The sequence below is a fragment of the Gymnodraco acuticeps genome, unplaced genomic scaffold (assembly GCF_902827175.1).
Source record: "Gymnodraco acuticeps unplaced genomic scaffold, fGymAcu1.1, whole genome shotgun sequence".
NCBI lineage: Eukaryota > Metazoa > Chordata > Actinopteri > Perciformes > Bathydraconidae > Gymnodraco > Gymnodraco acuticeps.
This window is the reverse complement of record NW_022992276.1, coordinates 206,945-227,093: the sequence shown is the minus strand read 5'-3', so window position 1 is coordinate 227,093 and position 20,149 is coordinate 206,945. Positions and strand designations below refer to the sequence as shown.

General features: G+C 40.9%; 2 protein-coding genes across 3 annotated transcripts; both read right to left on the bottom strand.

Moving 5' to 3' along the window:
- Positions 1-50: 50 nt before the first annotated feature.
- Positions 51-6,440, bottom strand: LOC117540624 (rab GTPase-activating protein 1-like). Its single transcript, XM_034207405.1, has 8 exons — positions 5,964-6,440; positions 5,297-5,374; positions 5,079-5,189; positions 2,936-3,040; positions 2,764-2,847; positions 1,846-1,917; positions 1,408-1,656; positions 51-601 (listed from the first exon to the last, which is right to left on the bottom strand). The coding sequence occupies exons 1-8, from the start codon at positions 6,072-6,074 to the stop codon at positions 368-370; spliced, it is 1,044 nt and encodes a 347-aa protein (XP_034063296.1). The 5' UTR covers positions 6,075-6,440; the 3' UTR covers positions 51-367.
- Positions 6,441-6,685: 245 nt separating this feature from the next.
- LOC117540588 (protein FAM163A-like) lies at positions 6,686-19,809 on the bottom strand. 2 transcript variants are annotated; one of them, XM_034207358.1, is made up of 5 exons: positions 19,293-19,809; positions 18,561-18,613; positions 11,325-11,448; positions 10,394-10,508; positions 6,686-10,227 (listed from the first exon to the last, which is right to left on the bottom strand). In XM_034207358.1, exons 4-5 carry the CDS (start codon positions 10,484-10,486, stop codon positions 9,841-9,843), a joined length of 480 nt encoding a protein of 159 aa, XP_034063249.1. In that variant the 5' UTR covers positions 10,487-10,508; positions 11,325-11,448; positions 18,561-18,613; positions 19,293-19,809; the 3' UTR covers positions 6,686-9,840. The 2 variants fall into 2 exon arrangements, with proteins under 2 accessions (XP_034063249.1, XP_034063248.1); XM_034207357.1 differs by having other exon boundaries at positions 11,325-11,427.
- Between the last annotated feature and the right edge of the window lie 340 nt (positions 19,810-20,149).

The following is a 20,149-nucleotide window of genomic DNA, read 5'->3' as shown; positions in this document are numbered from 1 at the left end:
TCGTCTCTAATAATGACTCAGGTTTCCTTACGTCATACACAACACATTTCTTAAGTCATACCTGCTTTAATGTTGTTTTACAAAGAAGAACATAATTATGTACAAATAACTCACATGGCACATTTGGTTTACAAAGGAAAAAATGCACTAGTGTGTTCAGTAGTTGGAAAGTGTTCAACACATATAGAGAATGTCTTTGACAGCACCTGCATGTGCTTTCAGATACTCCTTCATGCTTTACACTGCCCTATAGTACTACACAACAGCAGCTACACACTGACCACATATTGCACATCACATTGTGAATAAATACTCTGAGGTCTGATCCTTCAATTGTTTCCAGTCTGCAAATTCACAGTCCAAGCTTTTAAAGATGTTCTTGTTTGTTTCTGTGAGGCCACGACAGCTTCTTGGCGCTCCACTCAGACAGGGAGCCTCTGCGGAGCTTCCACACCACTGAGGGAGCTCCTTCTCTGGGTAAGCTGATGCTTTGAAGCCCCCCTGCGCTGGGGGTCCGCAGGGAGGTGAAGGCCTTGCTGATCCAGCTGTTCTTCGCTTCCTGGAGATCGTTGGCCAGGATTCCCTTCTGGTGCTCCAGCTCCTGCACGAGGATGAAAGAGGAGAATGTGAGAAATGCAGCGCAAAAAAATAAATCACAAATACATTTTTGTGCAACAATACTGTTTAATTTCTTGTATTTCTCTCTATTTCTCTTAAGTTTTGAATACAAATTACACTTCATTGTAGGCTACTAAATTGATTGAATGTGTTCGATAATGGTACACTACTTTGTCTTGTCTTTAGTGCTTTTAATAAAATAAGTTAATTTCCAATGTATGTTTTAGTATTATATAATAAACCATTACTCAATGTTAAAATCTGTTTTAATTGTGCATTATTTAGACCGACCAAAAACATTTATTTGTATTTGGTGAAGGAACAACGACACACAACATGCAGTTTTAGTAATGTAAAACAGATGTTTTTATGTATTGAAATGGCCACAAGTAATAATGAGCAATTGTGCTGACCACTTCCCTTGCCCCAACATGGGATGAAAGTGCCCATCATATATTTGCAGGAATCTCTGCCTAACCCTATATTCTGTATTTATTTGGAAATGGGTATGCCTCACATTGATGTCCCATTGATGTCAGGCATACCAAAGTATTTTCTGTTGCAAACCTTAATGATGATGATCCCTATTTATTGAGCAATTTGTTTTTGTTGGTGTTTTTGTTTTGTTCAGACATTAAATATGTTCCTTGAAGTTTCATTCACAGTTTTTTAGATGCCAATGCATGGTAGACTGTAGTGATGTGACCTGGATTTGGCTTGCTTAGATTCACCAGATGTGTTTGTGTGTATTTATAGCTGCTGTGTGATGGTTTGATGGTCTGCTCTGACCTGGATCTTGCACTTGGACTCCACCATATGGACTTTGGTCTTGACCAACTCCTGCTCCAGCTCCTTGACTTCGGCCCCGAGGGACTCCTTCTCCTTTTCCACCCTCCTCTGCTCTTCCTTTTTAGGACTTGTGTCGTCCTCTTCCTGGCCTGGTTTAGTATTCCCGTGGCTTTCAATCGCTGCTTCAGTGGAAGATGCTGCTTCTGATTCTACGAGGTGTCGACAGCATGAGCAAGCCTTCACTGCACTCTGCAAAGATGGAGAAGAATAGGCATGATGTGAAGTGTCCAGACTTATCTACCACACATACGATGAAAACCAAATAAGAAAGTGAAGAAGAGGGTAGTAAAATGAATTCTTACAACATGTTTAAGTGGAAGCATGACAGAGGAAAAGGTGGTTTAAAAGTAGGAAGCATGACAGCAGTTTTATTCTCACCTTGAGTGAGTCTAACTCTTCTCTGTGGGCGGCCTGCTGCCTCTCCAGACGGCTTGTCAGCTGAGAGCAGATCTGAGCAGAAAAGAGGATCAACAACATTAGGCAGCACTCTTTATTAATATATCCTCTTGTGAGGTATCTCATAAACTTTGTTCCCTGAGTGTGCCTCTCCACCTATGTTTCTTACTCTCTTACTTGCTACCCTTTGCCCTCAACCTATTCTAAGGGAGTGCTTGTTCTTCCGTCCGTCTGTCTGTGTCTGTGTATTCTCTTGTTCCGATTAACCCAGCCACATTTGTTCTTGTTTTGTGTCTATATCTACGCCGGAATCCGGAGTCGAGGCTGATCTTCTTGCTGTGGTCCTGGATCCTCTATCCTGAGTTCTGGATTAAGTCGTGGACTTCGGGTCGTGGCTGAACCTGTCTCTGCGGTCCTGCCTTGGGTCTCGTCTTGCTGCCTCCCTGAAGGCTCCCACAGGATTGTAGCTGACATCCTCGTGGATTCATCTTCTTATTACAGACACATGCATTTCCTAACATTTGGACTACCTATGCTGTAAAATGTATTATCTCTTCGATTTACACACGGCATCTATTGCACGTCTGTCCGTCCTGGGAGAGGGATCCCTCCTCTGTTGCTCTCCCTGAGGTTTCTCCCATTTGTTCCCTCTAAACTGTGGGTTTTCTCCAGAAGTTTTTCCTTGTACGATGTGAGGGTCTAAGGATAGAGGGTGTCGTTTTTTCTCATACTGATATTCTGAACAATCTGTGCTGTTGTATTAGCTGTAAAGTGTCTCTACTGTAGGCTATTTTTATTATATGTACAGCACTTTGGCTCGACCAAAAATCGTTTATAAATGTGCTATATAAATAAAACTTGATTTGATTTGAACAGCCTCATTTTTCTGATTCTCTCTACCTGTTTGTAGTCCGCAATGACACCAGACGACCTTCTGACTTCCTGCTCAGTCTTCTGCAGCTCTCTTCTAAACACTTTCTTCGCCTGTAAGAAGAGAAGAAATCCTTTACTCATGCATGTCAAGCATAGCATCAACCTTGTAAGGACTCTGTGATGTTATAAAGAGGCGTACCACTTCAGCTTCCTCCTCTGTCCCTCTCTTCTCCTCTTCTGTCGCCTGCAGATGGCGTCTGGTCTGAAGAAGGTCTTTGGTGAGTTCGTCCACTCGGTCCTCCGCCTGCAAATTAACATTATTCTGGTCAGCAGCAAAGACTCTCTGTCGGAAATAACATCATTGTGTTGTATGAAATCATTTTCGATATAGAGTGTCAAAAGAGATGCAGGCTTCATCCATAATGCTTATCCTATGCAATTACGGAACGAAAATAGAAATGCAATTTAAAAACTACAGTACAATTAGATTATCAGGCCTTAAGGTTTTCAACAAAAACAATACATTTCTCTATTGAAAAGACTGCCCTTGCATGGTTCAGGTCCTACCTGACACACCGTAGCTTCTCAGTGCAGCTAGGTACCTTCTCCTCTGCTAAAGCCCCTCTTACCTGTGGGGTTCCCCAAGGCTCGATTCTGGGCCCCATCCTTTTTCTACTGTACATACTGCCCCTAGGTTCAATTCTCACAAAACACAACATCCCCTTCCATTGTTACGCCGATGATGTACAGATCTATCTGACTCTCAATTCAAATGTCAACTCATTACAGCTGTTGATGGACTGCTTAACAGAGATCAAATCCTGGCTGAGCCAAAATGTTCTCAACCTCAACGAGAGCAAGACCGAGGTCATCTTTTTTGGACCCCAACCTCCAGCCTCTCCGGTTGATATTCTGGGCTCTCTCAATGAAAACATCCTCCCCTCTGTCATGAACCTTGGAGTGACCTTCACTAGCACTTTTAAATTTGATAAGCAGGTCAGCACCGTAGTCAAGACCTGCTTTTTTTAAATACGACTATTGGCCAAGACCAAGTCGTGTTTATCTTTTAAAGACCTAGAAAGGGCTATTAAGGCCTTTGTTACCTCGAGACTGGATTACTGCAACGCTCTGTATGTGGGTATGGACCAGGCGTCAATTAGACGCCTGCAGCTAGTGCAGAACGCAGCTGCACGTCTTCTGACAGGTCACAAAAAGTGTGACCACATCACCCCAATTCTGGCCTCGCTGCACTGGCTTCCAATTCGGTTCCGAATTGATTTTAAACTCCTTTTATTTGTTTTTGAAGCACTAAATGGGCTGGCTCCGGGTCTATATAGCAGAACTCCTCCACCCAGCCAGAGCATTAAGGTTGGCTGACCAGCTGCTGCTGGTAGTGCCCAAGACCAGGCTCAAAACCAGAGGGCACCGAGCCTTCGCAGCAGCTGGCCCCAGGCTCTGGAACACTCTGCCCCTCCATGTGAGGTCGGCCCAGACCCCAGGGGTTTTTAAATCTACACTTAAGACTCACTTCTTCTCTCTGGCCTTCTAGTCAGAGCGGAGCACGACTCCTGACATTTCCCTGTGTGTGATTTTTATTTTTGCTGTTGTAATTTGTTGTCTTCTGTTTGCTATCGTAGTAACGTGTTTTTATTGCATGTACAGCACTTTGGCTCGACCAAAAATCGTTTTTAAAAATGTGTTATATAAATAAAACTTGATTCGATTTAAAAATGTAGCCGTCATTAAATCCTGTGCATATTCCACAAAGTCTGGAGATCACTGATGACAAAATAAAATGAAAGGATTAAAAGGACATTAAAAGGACAGCAGTTAAAATCCAAAGTCAAATCCATGGAACAGATATTCATGTTCAGAACATTTTCACAAGACAACTTACGAACCCTCCTTTACGATAATAAATATACGATAATTAAATAAATCGTCCATCTTGTACTTTTTCTCTCCAGGCTTTTGTGACATACTGTATTGAGAAGACTTAAGCAAATGAAACTAACATTGCAATTGTTAAATGTTCATATTAGACCATTTCAGGGTTTTAAAGAACCATTTCATGAAGAATAAGCAATAAGTAAACAATCTTGAAATCATATCTCTGGATAAAATGCCGGCATGCTTGGTACTGCTGGCCTGTTATTTGGAGACGGGTTAACATTTTGAGCATAAATACGACTGCAGACTGAATTGCTCCTAATGCAGGAATTTATTATTAAGGTAACATTCTGGCTGTCTCCTGAGAGGCTGAGCTGACTTTCAGGAGGTTATAATGCATTTTTAAAGTAAACCCTTTTACCCTTTTGGTGAAGGGAAATGTCTTATCGTACCTGGTCCAGAGCGTTCTTCAAGGCGATCTTGCTGGTGATCAGTCTGTGAGCGAGGCTGTCATTCTCCTGCTCCAGACGGAGGCTCGTTTGCTGCAACACATAGTTCTCCTTCTGCAAAAACACAGGAAAATCCATCGGGGATAAACAGAATGTCAACATTTTTATCACTGGAATGACTTTAATGTATCTGTTTGTGGTGAGAGTGAAGGATTTCTGACCAGGTATTTGTCGAAAGGCTCTTCATCATCCATCAGTTGAAGCCGGCTCTCTTTCGGTTTGGCTTTCTTTGAGGGAACCTGAGGGGAGAGAGAATGAAGGCTGATGAAACACAGCAAAGTCATATTTGAGTGAGCTGGAGAAAGCTATCTCCTTCAAACAGATCTGCTGTCGGATGCTGAGCGTGACAAATCGTGGAACAGGCCCCCAAAACAAAAATAGATCAAGATAGGGATAAGTGCGAGTTAAGATAGAGCACATGGGGGAGGGATCATTTAGGAACATAAAGGAGTATTAGGAGGGGGAGATTTATTATGAGCCTGACAATTGACAATTTCCATATCTCAAATATCAAAAATGAACAGTCAGGCTTCATTTCCTTCTATCTACAATAACACATCTGTCATGCAGTGAAATGGGTTTTGTGTTACAGTGTATTGGATCTGTAAGAAATGTTATAAATGGTGGAGCAGCAGGGTGCATCATTTAAAAATTAGTCTTACTCTCATTTTGACTTTGAAAGTTCTTCATAGTTCCAAAAAGCAAATAAGTCTGCATTTTTTTTTGGTGAATTGCCTTAATGCCAAAGAGTGTCATTTGCCAATACATTTGCCAATTGCTTAACGGTTAGATGTGGTGATCTCAAAAGTGACTGTAAGTAAGTCTTACTGTGAATGTTGGTCCAGTTTCTTCCACCAGGCAGGCCAGGATCTCCTCTTCACTCAGCTGCTCCATAGTGTCTGCATCGTATGCCATCGTCATGGACACCTCTTCCATCATGTTGCCTCAATGTGCAGGCGCCGCTAACACTCAGTGACAATCACAGCCTTCACAGGTAAAGGGCTTTCAATCACAATTTAAAAACAAATTGAAAATCCAGCTTTATCTCATGTGTGAATCAGAGATGTAGAGTGAGTTCAGGAACATGGAGTTGTGTTGTTTTTGCTCGCTGTGATGCAGGCCATCCAGCATGTGAGCATGACCAGGAAATAATCAGGATAAAGTCCAAGTCTTCCAGACACAAATAAACTCTGTTAACAGTCCAAAGGTGAAGAATGGTGACAGAGATACTCCCACAGGTAAAGTGTAGCTACAGACAAGCACCTAATACTGAGCAGTCAGAGCCACCTACAGCAGGTGAAGAAGTGTGTGTTACAGGTGTATGGGCAGTAACAGGTTAAACAGGGTTTATATAAGACCTGTGTGTGTGTGTGTGTGTGTGTGTGTGTGTGTGTGTGTGTGTGTGTGTGTGTGTGTGTGTGTGTGTGTGTGAATGAAGGACACACCCACAGTGCTCACCTTTCTTATTATACCTCTCCCTCTTTCTCACACACACACACACACATGATCCTGACCTCTCAAATGATTTATTTGGCAATGATGAGCTCCCACAATACAAATATTTTGTCATAGTCCACACTCTTCATACTAGCTGGCTCAGAGGCTGTATGAAACTGCCGGGTAAACACTTCTGGAGTTTAATGACGGAGTTAATCATGTGGTATTTGTGACATTTCACCCTGAGGTGTTGGCACGACACAAAGCTGACGGTCTATTATTATCATGAGCTGAGCAGCAGAACAAACGGGTCCAGCAGGTAAAGTGATGAAATACCAGCACATGAATGCAGAATAACTAAGAGGATCCCCTCCATATCTTAGTTTTACTTTCACAGGTTCTTCTTATTTCTCCCTGAAATCTCCCACTAATTCCCCCTGATGACAGATCAGTTTCACTTCTTTCCAAGTTATACACTTCCCTTTCTTCGAGCGTGTAGCTACTTTTCACTTCCGTCTTAGAATTTTACTCAAGTGTTGTTCCCTTGTGGTTTTTCAACACTTCCTGCTACATCTGAGGTGTTTTTTCTTTCTTATTTCTAACCAGAAACTGGGATTTCAACATCCCGTGCATCTATTGTCTGAGTCACTGTGGGCAAAGACCAAACAGAAAAAAAGTCCAGGCAGATATAAACATTTATTCCCCATTAAAAAAAAGGAACATCTTGTGAAACGTGGTGGATTTTGTATCAGGGAATACCAAAACTTGTTCTAGTTTCATAGAGAAAAATCTGAAAAATACAATTTTCAACAGTCAGACAAAGAAAAGGGAAAATCTAAATAACACTTTAGTTCTGATACAGCAACGGTGGTCTCAGTGGTAGTCACACAACTAAACCCCCTTTATCAAGATATGGGGACCACATTTGTTGAGTGAGTATATTTGTTAAGTGGCAGTGAACACCAATGCTGGGTGGACGTCTAAATTAACAGAAAAGTATTTTTACATATACTTTATATCTATATAATTTCGCACAAACCTCTGAATAACAAGGTAAAGTGAGGTGAGGAAAGTAAGGAGATGTGGTAACAAAGCTCGCAGCTCAGTGAAACAATGTGGTGTTAGAAAATACAGATTAAATATATTTTATACATTTCTAACTAATAATCTGTTAAATACCATTGTATTTTTTTAAACAATTCACCACATTTTAATTAATTTGAAGTCCATTCTCTTCTCGTGTAATTTCTGTCTTGTACTGAGACATTAATAGAGAAAAATCAAGATGGCAGAATAACTAAAAAGCATGGAAAACTCACATTTGGTACGAACTCACTAAAACACACTCGAGCCCTGACGTTGCTCACAAACACTACAACACTCCTTAAAAATATATAGATTCAGGCATATACTGTGGAATAACACTGCATATTGTTACTGTACGGTATAGCAGATATAATGGCTTATAAGATACAAAACTTAAGCTTCAAGATCAACAAAGCATAGTACACGATCCTCTCTGCCTACAACACCTCTAACATCTGATCCTTTTGTTTGTCTCAATGTAAACATGAAAAAGGTTAAATACATCGACTTTAATGGAAGACACTGCAGAACCCTTTTAGCAGTCTGGTTTCATTAACCAGGAGTGAAAACACAAGCTAACTGAATTCATACTTTTCTAGTTTCTCCTTCACTTTCCATGTGTTTCCTCTGGAGATAAACAACACTTAGGCTCCATGAGTAGTTTCTGTGGTTGGCAAACAACAACACCCAATAGAAAAACTCTTAGCCCTCATGTACAGTAGGGAGGGGGTTCTCATATTAGCATTGACCCTCTCGGTTAACACCGGCACGGGGAGAGGGGAACAATGCAGGGGAGAATAACAGAAACTAACAAGGCAGGGGTCCTTCTCTGTGTAATGTTATCACATGTAGTTAGACTGTGAAGACCCAGCAGACTGCAGCTAACTCCTATAAATCTCCATTTATATTAAAAACTATGGCTGGCTCTAAACAATAACAAATACAAATGACAGTCTGTGGCTAATTCAAGCCACCTTGGCTATTGACTTATAATGCTATCAGTGTGTGAGAAGTTTGTCATTCTGTTAACTGATAATCAATCAATGATTGAGACAGTTTGATGTCAGGGGAACAGGGTCACCTTTTCTATGTTCCTACCTGATGAAGGTATTTGTAAGCTTTTTAACAGACATGGGCTAAACTATCTTTTGAAATGTTTAAAAGTTTATCAAAATAAAATCAGGCCTTAAGCAGCATGCTTCTGAATCATTTGTTAATAATAGCAATTAGAGCAGGAGCAGTAAATTCCACTTCCTTAATAAGGATTTCCTGTCTAAGTATCCCAAAAGATCCATATTATTTGGTGTTGATTTTTTGTTAAATTGTTTGGTTGTTGTTAGTCACCGTGTTCAACTTCACTTTTTACACAAATTAATTGATCATAATTTATAACGAGCATAAATGAGAAGTTTTTTTAGTAGTAAAACAGCTGAACATGAATAAAAGTGTGAACAGGCATCAACAAATGTATCATACTCTGTATTAAGAATGAAGTTACTAATAATAAATAGACAATTTATATTTACTTGCATTTTCACTTTCAAGGTTATTCCCTCCGTTTTCTTTGATAACTACTAAATTAGATCCAGAAACATTTACTTTGGACATCATTGATTTGTTCATCCCAATCATATGGTGCAAAAGTGCAAATTAATTTACATGTTTTTTTGTGTGGAGAGTGTGCAATTTTGAAATGTTAAAATTGTAATCATAAGTCAGTAACATGGCTTAGGGGAATTGCATCCATAGCACCTACATATGAACATTGACTTGCCTGTGGGGCCCATTGTGTGTTCCCACTAAACTCTATGCATGGTCACACATGTCCCTGACCAGCTTCAAAAGCGTCTTAAATGACGCATCAATCCATGTACCTTTACACTTACATTGACATTTTATTAATGCGTGTAATTTGGCCTTGTGTGAAACAAAATGAGGTTTTACTAAAGTAATGTACCACTTCCCTGCTGACCTATCTCTGGTTTATACTGCTTACTGAAACTCCCCATGGGCGTTTTACCTCTCTGTCAGTGGACTCAGTTTATGGGTCACCCCCATGGAGGAAATCTGTGGCAGAAGTGAGCATGTGAAGTAATGTTTGTCATTGTGCTGCATCAAAACCCTCCACAATCCATCCGAGAAAGGGTTTCTATGTAAGTGTACGTTTATAAAGCAGCAGAGGTCAGACATCGGTGCTGTAGGAGCGTGGAGGTGGTGGGGGGGGAGGAAACTCGTCCGTGGGACTGTAATAGCTCACAGGCGAGGAGCCCTGTGGGTGGGCGGTCAGCGGCAGAGAAACAGACGGGTTCTCGTAGTACGTGTGGAAGCCCAGACGCTCCCCGCCGTTACGCAGGCTGTTAGAGAGTCCAGAGCGCAGGGTGTAGGGGGAACAGGTGGGGCAGTGGTTGTGGTGAGTTCCCGTCTCCAGCTGATCCAGAGACACCGGGGTGATGGCGGCCCCGTCCATGGCGAGGGCGTTGCAGGCATTGCAGGGGAAATGAGAGAGAGGGTCCGCTCCCACCACAGAGCCCACGTCCACCTCAGAACCATTCTTCTTACAGCAGTAATACTGCAGAGGAGAGAGGAGGATTAAGGCTGGAATCCCTGCTGTGTTCCTCAACACATTTCTCATGACAAAATGCTGACCACATTATTTAAAGGTCATCTGTGGATAAAGATTTATACTGAACAGTCCTGCTTTTAAATGACTAAAGCACACACACACGCAGGGATACCTGGAGTCTACAGTAACAGAGCACTGCTACGATGCACAGCAGTATCACTCCGGCGAGAATTCCTCCGGATATAACGATAGTTCCCGCTGACATTCGACCAGCTCTCCATCAAACCCTTCAGAGGAAAGCAGTACAAGGTGGGAGATGTTAGGGGGGAAATAAATGTGAATCAGCTTATTAGACTTCAGGATTTTGATGGTGCAGGTAGAGATTCAACTCAATTTTACTGCAGAATAATCTACAAACAACAGGTTTCTATAATGCCCACAAAGATATACCCATGTAGGCGGAATAAGTCTGATGTAACCTCCTCTGATGAAACATGTTGGAAGTACAGTAGATGGTTATCATGCAGCAGTTATCAGCCGGCTCAAGGCCTCGGGATGGATGATAAATGAAAGTGGAAAACAACCGTGAACCTACAAAACAGCTTCAGTGATCTCTGACACAGTCTGTGAAACTCTCCCCCACCCATCCATGATGTGGTGTTTTCATGATGACAGAGTGATATGATGGGGTGGCGCAACCATTTCTATTATCATATCATCCAATCATGATTATGCAAGATTGCTGATAGACGGCTTGGCTCAGCGTTTGAGAAATCCTAGAACAATAAACGTAGCATCCTGCAAGCAAATCAGCTCAAGATACAAAAATGTATATTAAAGAGAACATGTTAGGCTCATATTTGTATGTTGTGACTCTGCTATGATATTTCTACATGCTTTATTTTTCTCATACCTCTGTCTGAAACCAGAGCCAAGTCTGCTCTGATTGGTTAGCTGGCCGGTGGTTTCTTTAAACCACACCCTTATTCTTATCCTTATGGCTAACATATGTTGTTTGTATTACATGAGCTTAGTGTAAGAGCCATTTGACACATAGTAGTATCAGTAACAGCTGATCTCGATGATATAAGACGCACACTTACATTAGAAGACAGCGGGAGGTGCAGAGACGGAGGAGTGTGAGAAGATAGGAAACCATGTCAGCCTGAGCGGTGTTCCTCTCATAACATCCTCTCACTGGAACTCCTGCAGGAAAAGAAGAAGCTTCTGTCAAGAGAGAAGTAAAGAAGTAAAGTCAACTTCATTGTCAACCTTTCAGTTTGTGTGTACAGGCAGAGAGATCAAAATACTGTTTCCCACAATCCTGAATACAAAAATACAAATATGTATACAAATATGTATATCCTATAGATACACAATAAGCAGACACATGTATCCATATGCACACATTAAGACATACATACAAGCACAACAATTAATATATACAAAATAACAGTCACTTCAATATCTTTGGTTTAAAGGGCTGCTGATTATTTTCATACACACAAATCATTCCTTTACAGAAACGGTACTATCCCTTGTATTTGATTGATTGATTGATTTATTGATCTGATTTTCATTTCAGCTAAAACACTCATATAAAAAGTGAAGAATAACCAGTGATTCAATCCATTGACTGTCAGCTTTAATGAAGAGACATACTTCAAACTGCTTTTGATCAATGGTCTTAAATCCCAGAAGCATTCCATTTGCTAGGATATATGAAAGAGCTGAGCAGGATTCTCACGCTTAAGAAGCTGGAACCATACTAATAACCTCATAAAATGTTACATCCACAGTTTCATACGGTATGGAATCTGGTAATACAACTAAATCGATCCATATAGGCATCAATTATACATCGTAAATTCACTACAAGAATCTTAAAAGCAGCTGCAAAGTGTGACTAAATTCCATTTTGGATGGCAAACAGACTGTCAGGACGTGGATGGATTAACATGCTGAATGCAGCAGCAGCAGCTACTGTGCACACTCGCCATATGGCCGGTATAATGTGTGCATATGTGCAGCGCATATTCAGCATACTGAATCTGGTTAGTACGTGCATCTGCTGCCGGTTGACTGTGACAGTTTCAAAAGCAGCTTTCAAAGTTAAATGGATAATTATCATCACTTGATCTCTTGGATTCGATACGGATAGGGCAATTAAACAAAACAGTAAAGATGGGTTTACTCAAAACGTACATGCAACTTGTGATGAGTAGTGAGAACATAATGTGCTCCCTATCTCTGTTTCTTAACCTATATCTAATAGAACTGCTCGGGTCTTGATAGATTGAGTGGGGAAGTTCATGAGATCTTTCTAGAGGGTTATCAAGAATAACTTTTATCCAGTGACCTTTTCCCTCTCTGTCTGTGTCTGTGTATTCTCTTGTTCCGATTAACCCAGCCAAATCTTTTTTCTTGTTTTCTATCTATATCTACGCCGGGATCCGGAGTCGAGGCTGATCCTCTTGCTGTAGTCCTGTGTCCTGGATCCTCCATCCTGAGTTCTGGATTAAGTCGTGGACTTCGGGTCGTGGCTGAACCTGTCTCTGCGGTCCTGCCTTGGGTCTCGTCATGCTGCTTCCCTGATGGCTTCCACAGGATTGTAGCTGACATCCTCGTGGATTCATCTTCTTATTACAGACACATGCATTTCCTAACATTCGGTCTATATGCTGTAAAATGTATTATCTCTTCGATTTACACACAGCATCTATTGCACGCCTGTCCGTCCTGGGAGAGGGATCCCTCCTCTGTTGCTCTCCCTGAGGTTTCTCCCATTTTCCCCTTAAACTGTGGGTTTTCTCTGGAAGTTTTTCCTTGTACGATGTGAGGGTCTAAGGATAGAGGGTGTCGTTTTTCTCATACTGATATTCTGAACAATCTGTGCTGTTGTATTTGCTGTAAAGTGTCTCTACTGTAGGCTATTTTTATTATATGTACAGCACTTTGGCTCGACCAAAAATCGTTTATAAATGTGCTATATAAATAAAACTTGATTTGATTTGATAAGATGTCTGACAGACTTAGCTTGGATACTAAGCCAGAGTAAATACAAGAAAAGATGCCTGCAGAAACAATGTTTAGGATCCTTTCATTCTGCCAGTGTTTGCTGTGCATCACAGGTAAATAGCTCTTATTGGCAGAGTCACACAGGAGCAGAAACGGTGTAAATGAAACAAAGTCAACCGTCTGCAAACATAATTATCTCTATTGCACTCAGCAAATGTAGCCTCAAATCGACCCTATCAACAGGTCTATCTCACAGAAAGCAATACATTAGCAGTGTGACAGAAAATACGTGTGCCTTGAATAAACCCTCCACAAGAATATGAATGCACCAGGAGAGAAATACTACATATATCAGTATAAAATACATGATTCTGACCTTAATTTAGACACATTTATATGGTTGAGCTCAGGCAGAATTATTCATTTTAAGCACTGCCATTATAGTAATTACAACTCTCGACGCCTGTGTTTATCTACTGTTCAAGTTGATTAACTAAAACATCCAGTTATTTCTCAAGAACAACATTTTAATCACCTCAATTAAAATGATACAAAAAAAAATCTCATTACTAGTGTATCAATGTAATTTCCCAAAAGCTGCGAGGTTCCTTAGGCTGTAATCTGCAGTTCATTTGAGTCTTACTGTCTAATGAAATTGTTTAAATATAGTGGCACATTTTTTGTTTTGACGTAATTGCAAACTCTCAGCCTGAAGGTTGAAACAAATGCTGCTTCCGGGATGAATGGTTTGTTCTGGTTTTGTTCCCCAGCTTGGCTACAGTCAAAACCAACCAGAGGTATCTTTGTTGTGTGTCTCTTTCGTTTCTCAATAAAACTAAAACACAACGTAAGTGGGGCGTACCACTTACCTTGTGGTAAGGTCGGTGTAATGTTTTCCAGTGAATGCACATGAATCTCAGACAGAGTTATCACAGAGAGAAGTGTGTGTGTTGAAACGAGCCACTCTCTCTCGGTGCAGTATCTTCCATTACGTCACCGTACTAAATTATATACACCACCACGGGCCACGATAACGTCGTTAAAAGCGATGTGAAGTCACTCTTGCCCCCCATTTCATCTCTAGCTCACTATCTTCTCTTCAGTCCTCTTATTGCCTCGTCTCTCCTTTACTCTGCCAATATCCCTTTCACTCTTTTTGCCATATCCTCTTCTTTCACTGCACTGATCATCATTTCAATTCCCTTTCATGACATGCAAACATGAAGCCACTTTGGCAAATGTATGCAGAACAACGCTGATCCTTATCAACACAGACAAAGCAATCTCAATCTCTTCTCTAGGACCAGAAATAAAGGTGATTTTGAATAACATGGAACCAAGTGAAGCTGCAAAGGGAACGTTGGGGTAAAGCTACGGGTTATAGAGAGTTACCAACAGACTGGAAAGACCGAAACGCCAAGCGACAGAGGTCTGGAGACGAAACTCTAACGCTGTCAGAGTATCTTAACCAACCCAGCTCATATCTGACCCAGTGGGTTCAGAGCTGTCCGAAAACAAACGCATGCACAACTCTTCAACCACAAAACCACACTGTGGCCTGAGAGGAGTTAGAGCATCTGCCGTAAATCGCTGTCAGATGCCGACTTGGAAAAGCGACGGGTTGAAGGCAGTCTCAGAGGAGGGATCTGATTTCTACTACACAACAACTCCTCCAAGTGATTAAGAGTTCTCCTCCCAGGTGGCCAGCAGACTCTGGTTAGAGAGCGTCTGACAGTGAGCTCTAGCAACAGTGAGTAAAGGACATGTACAAGAGAAAAGGCTGAAGGAAATGTGCATCCATGAGCTTTGCAGGAATTTTCATTCAAGCACTAAAGCAATGCTCACTGGTTTGTTGAAAGAGAGAGTGGCTCTGTGGGTGGAGGTAATTGGTGCCATTACAGAAGATGAACATGTGCATTGGAAAACATTTTGTTCTTTCATAAAAGCTTAAGAGGATTATTAAACTACAACTCTTGAATGGTGAACATCGTCCAATAACCAAGCTTAGATTTCTGCTGCATGGACTTAGTAGTTTTGGTTACATCATTCCTCTTTATAGCAATGGTAGCTGAAGCATTTGTGTCACAGTAGATGAAATGAATGAATCATTTAGTCAAAAGCAACTATTTAGATAGCTAAATAATAATAATAATAATAATAATAAATCATTTAATTTCAAAGCGCTTTTCCAGGTGCTCAAAGACAAGTGGTTTGATAAAACATGATAAAATAAAAATAATTTTAAAAAAACATTAAAACAGCAACACAGCATAATTCACAGATTAAAAGCCAGTCTGAAGAGGTGTGTTTTGGTCAGTGTACTGTTTTGAAAGTGGAGGGGTCGGTGATTACTGATTGAGCTATTACTGAGCTACTGATTCCAACTCTTGAATGGTGAAAATCAGCCAATCAGTAGTTTTGGTTACATCATTCCTCTCCATAGCAATGGTAGCTGAAGCGTTTTTGTTACAGTAGCCCACACACTGAATGAAATTAATGAATCATTTAGTCAAACTACAAGTGAATTGGAAACTATTTAGAAAGCTACCGATTCATTTTAGAATGTTTTTCATGGCAACATTGGCAAACATCCTCTGGTTCCAGCTTCTCAAAAGTAAATCTTTGATGCGTTTCCTACTCGAATGAAAGCAAATTGAATACCTTTGAGGTTTGTACCTTTGAACATAAAAGAAGCAACATGAATGTCATCTCGGGCTTTTAGAAACGTAAGAAAAGGAGAAACATCATTGACATAAGTAATCACTAGTTGCAGCCCTTGTTGTTGTGTTTAGAGCTATTTGCCATTTTGACAAACTGAGAAATGGGTCTGAGAATAATAATATCTTGTGGCATGAACACAATGACGTACAGGAGACTTCTGTGTTTCTATCTTGAAGAATATTAAGGACATTTTTGGGAGGAGATTTTGAAATGAGAATATATTTCCATTTTATTCTTAAAATGAAGACACTACTCTAGAAACTGAACTGAACATAAGTATGAGGGATCTTTTTAAAATCTCGATGTGATTAATATTGCGATCATATCCACCCGGACACAACTCAAATATAAACAGTTGTGCTTTTTCTTGGTGCTCTCTCTTTCATACACAAAACTTACTACAAAGTGGTGTCATGATTCCATTGTTCGAGCTACCACAACATCATTCAGTTCCAACCTTTATCATGTTGGAACTGTTGAGAGAGGTGGAGAGGATTCACACTCCACTCGCAGAACTATACTTAGCATTTCTGTCATCTCTTGACACGGTGAAAGCAGGAGATGAGAGGCAGCTGAGAGAGGTGTCATATTTTAATTAGTTTTCTCTGTGGGAAATGAAACAATTCTAGCAGTCAGCTAAATGCGAGCGCACAGAAACAGACAAAGGCGTGTGTGGGTGAACAACGGGCTCGAACACACCCACACATCCAACATTCACAATTACACATACAAAATATCCCTAATCAAAGGTAAAACAAAACTTCAGTTAAAAGGTTCACGTGGGATGATGTGGGGTGATGATTTCGTTTTTTTTAAATTCAGAGCTTTTTTCTCCCATGCTAGGAAAAAGGAGGAGGCTTTGAAAATAAAACTTAATCAAAAAGGTATGAAAAATAAGGAATAATTCAACTTTTTGGGGAAATATGCTTAATTGCTTTATTGTTGAGGGTTAGATGATAAGATTGATACCATTCATATATTTCCGTTTGATATAAAGCTGAATCTAGCACTTGGTTAGCTTAGCTTTGCATACAGACTGAAAACGTCTGTGTCAAAGTTAACTCAATATTGCTGCTACCATCATCATTATTCACCTTTCTTAGTTTAGGTATATGGACATCTCAGACTTTTCATCGCTCTGAGGCTCCCTGCATGGACAAAAGATCACACCCCAAAACACCAGATTGACTAAACTTTTTGTTTCCAATCTTTATTCTGAGCTAATAATAATAATAATGCATTTTATTTATATAGGTCTTTCAATGCTCTCAATGTTTTCTTTGACTCCAGCGTTGTCCTAAAATAATGAAACATGGCCATCATAAGTGGCGTTTTAAAGTGTTTTGTTTGTCTTCGCTACCGTTTCCATTGACAACGCTATAAAACAGAGAAATAAAAAAACAAATATTTGGCATTTTCTTGATAAAGGCCTTTAAAGATGAACTGGCAACTATTCTGTCAATCCGCTAATTATCTTATCCATTCGGCAATTGTATTCCCATTATATTGTAATTTGTTATATTAGAAGGTCTCCGGGAAATCCCTCTGGCGTGTTAATAGCGCTAACAAATAAATGTTTTAAGTGTAACTGCAGATAAATAGAATACAAATAACTTTGTGAGTGTGCAGTAAGATGTATTTAGAAAATCATCTAGGAAGCTGGAACTCATTATAAGCTGCAAAAAGACATTAGGTAGAGACAGAGTCATTATGCGGATGAGTTTTAATCCGTTTTCATAGGGAAGAAATAGAGAAGCTGGGAGCTGATTTTACAACAGGAGATGGATGGGAAACAGGGAGATAACAGTGGGAGAGGGGGAGATGGGGGAGAGGGTGGCAGTGCCTGAGCGGCTCCTGGATGTGTCTCCATTCTTAAATAATGATATGAATATTTCGTTGGAGTGGCCCTAACTTTGAGCTGGAAATCACAGTGTGTCCCTGCAATTTTAAAGCCTTGGCTCTTCAATTATTCAAGTATCATTCCTTTAACAATATTTTTCCATCACAGGGCAATTTAGCCAGGTAGTAAAAATGAGACTTTTCTGCCTCGTCTGCCTCTGAAAGCACTCATCTCAGCGTGTGAGGAGAGGAACACATCCACATCTAGGACAGAAACACCCGCTACCGGAGCAGGAGGGAACAAAGACAGCAAGGAGTGAGAGGAAAAAGGGGGGAGGAGAAGTGGATGATTTCATTTTCAAATAGTATAAACGGGATTCAGTCATCCGTTTCTTCTTTATGACTGACAACGCACACACATGCACCGCCTCCTCTTGTGTTTGGAGTGTCATAATCACCTGCTTTATTCTGGATGATTTATGGTCGGATACGAGAGAAACTCGATTTGTGGAGCGAGCAGGGGTTAAATTCGGTGCAGATAATGCCAAAAAGAAGGGAGAAACCACTGAAATGTAAATGAGCTGCAGAGATCCCAGTGGAGAATATAAGAGCTGAGACTAAAGTGAATACTTTCAGCTACACAGTTTGCCCAGAGCAATATCCCTGAGGTGCACAGATCAGAGACACGATGAGCAACCTGTCTGGCAAACAGTGTGGGAGAATAGAGAGAGATAATACAAATAAGCAAGCGCAACACTTACCTGTAGAAGTCACCATCTGGGGGATAACATCCTCGAATGTGCTGCAAAGCCCCCTGGGAAAACGAAAAAAAAAGACATGACATCAGTTGTAACCATGATGCCTGGAGACGCCTCTGAACCCAGAGGGGATGTGGTCAGCTGCAGCTGCAGTCAATTAGCCTTTATTTTGTAATCATAAACTCATTCATTCAGTCATTCAGTAAAGCTGAACTCATTACTCCTTACTTTTCAGTCAGTGACCATTAAAAAAAGGTTATCCTAGTTGCATTTAACACAATACAGCAAATCCAATTCTAAAATCAGCCATACAAATAATGCAAGATAGTACAGATATTATATGAATCCTCACAAACTCTAAAATGTTATTTTTAAAACATTTTACTTATTCTATTTTTCTCTTTAAGCATCATGAAAACCTTACTGTGAATTTGATTCTCATGAATAGGAATAAAGTACTGTAGAAGATAAAACCATCTCAAGTCGATTTACTCACCTGTCCAGATTGTGTAACCAATTCAGGATCGGTGCAAGCAATGTGAAACTATGATCGACCGATTACAATTAGAGTGGATACTTTGTCATATAAACATAGTTAATGTTTAAACTGTATTGGTGGCTTGAGGTCAATCCAGCATCTGTTGCATCACTGATTAGCATCATTCACACTCAATTAAAGCGGACCAATTGATACGCAGAGCCGTGAAGTGTCGCTCAGATTGTAAAAAGCCTTACCTTTCTGGTTGAAGGAAATCTTAGGAACCTGTTAGGGAACCTTTTTTTCTACAAGTGCGGTTGGTTCCGCACACAATGAAGTCCGGTGGTATCCTCTCCAGCACCGGTCATTAAAGACGATCGGAGCCCCCCTGCGCTCGCTCTACAACCGGAACCATCGCGTCATTATTCGCCGTCAGTTATCCCCTCTTTCCCCCCGGTTCACTCCCAACCAGGTGCCAGTGAGGGCCTATGGGAAATCTCATGGCATCCTCCTCCTCTCCTGTGAAGCGCTGGGGACGGATGAGTCAAGGCGGCAGTCCGGCTGCAGAGTGGCACGGCTCGGCATGGCTGGCTCCCGGGGGGCGGTGTGGCCCCCGCTGCCGCCGGTCCCGGTGGGGCGGGGTGGGAAAAGCAGCGGTGTGAGCGACAGTGACAGCCTAACACCGTGTGATATCACTTTACCAGGAGGGTGGGAGGGGATGTTGCTGGTGTGGATGGTGTGGAAACGGGGGGTCGTCACCATCCGGAGATGAAAGCGTAAAGCTGATGGAATAACACACTCGGTAGTTTGAATAGTTGTGCCTTTGTTGAAGGAATTTGTCCACATTTACATCCAAAGCCTTGATCTCTTTCAAGTTAAACTATTCCTTGACTCTGCAATCCTTACGTGGAACGAGCAACCTGTCTCAGTACATTTTATAAGTCTTAGAGAGGACAGAGGAGGTAATTCTCAGTCTGCCAACCAAATTCATGCAAATCACTTTATTTCATGCGTTTTTTATCTTTACAGAAAAAATACCAGTAAAGGTAAGAACTAGTGGATAATGGAGAAGTTTAAGGAGGCTAAAAACTCATATTAAGAAGCTTTTTAAAAA

What these genes read in the sequence shown, in the direction of transcription:
- LOC117540624 (XM_034207405.1), bottom strand. Translation starts at nt 6,074, where the DNA reads ATGATGGAAGAGGTGTCCATGACGATGGCATACGATGCAGACACTATG. An exon ending in AAACTGGACCAACATTCACA is followed by an intron (nt 5,375 to 5,963) that starts GTAAGACTTACT and finishes CTCTCCCCTCAG; the next exon opens with GTTCCCTCAAAGAAAGCCAA. An exon ending in TGAAGAACGCTCTGGACCAG is followed by an intron (nt 3,041 to 5,078) that starts GTACGATAAGAC and finishes GTTAATTTGCAG; the next exon opens with GCGGAGGACCGAGTGGACGA.
- LOC117540588 (XM_034207358.1), bottom strand. Translation starts at nt 10,486, where the DNA reads ATGTCAGCGGGAACTATCGTTATATCCGGAGGAATTCTCGCCGGAGTG. An exon ending in TCTGTTACTGTAGACTCCAG is followed by an intron (nt 10,228 to 10,393) that starts GTATCCCTGCGT and finishes TCTCCTCTGCAG; the next exon opens with TATTACTGCTGTAAGAAGAA.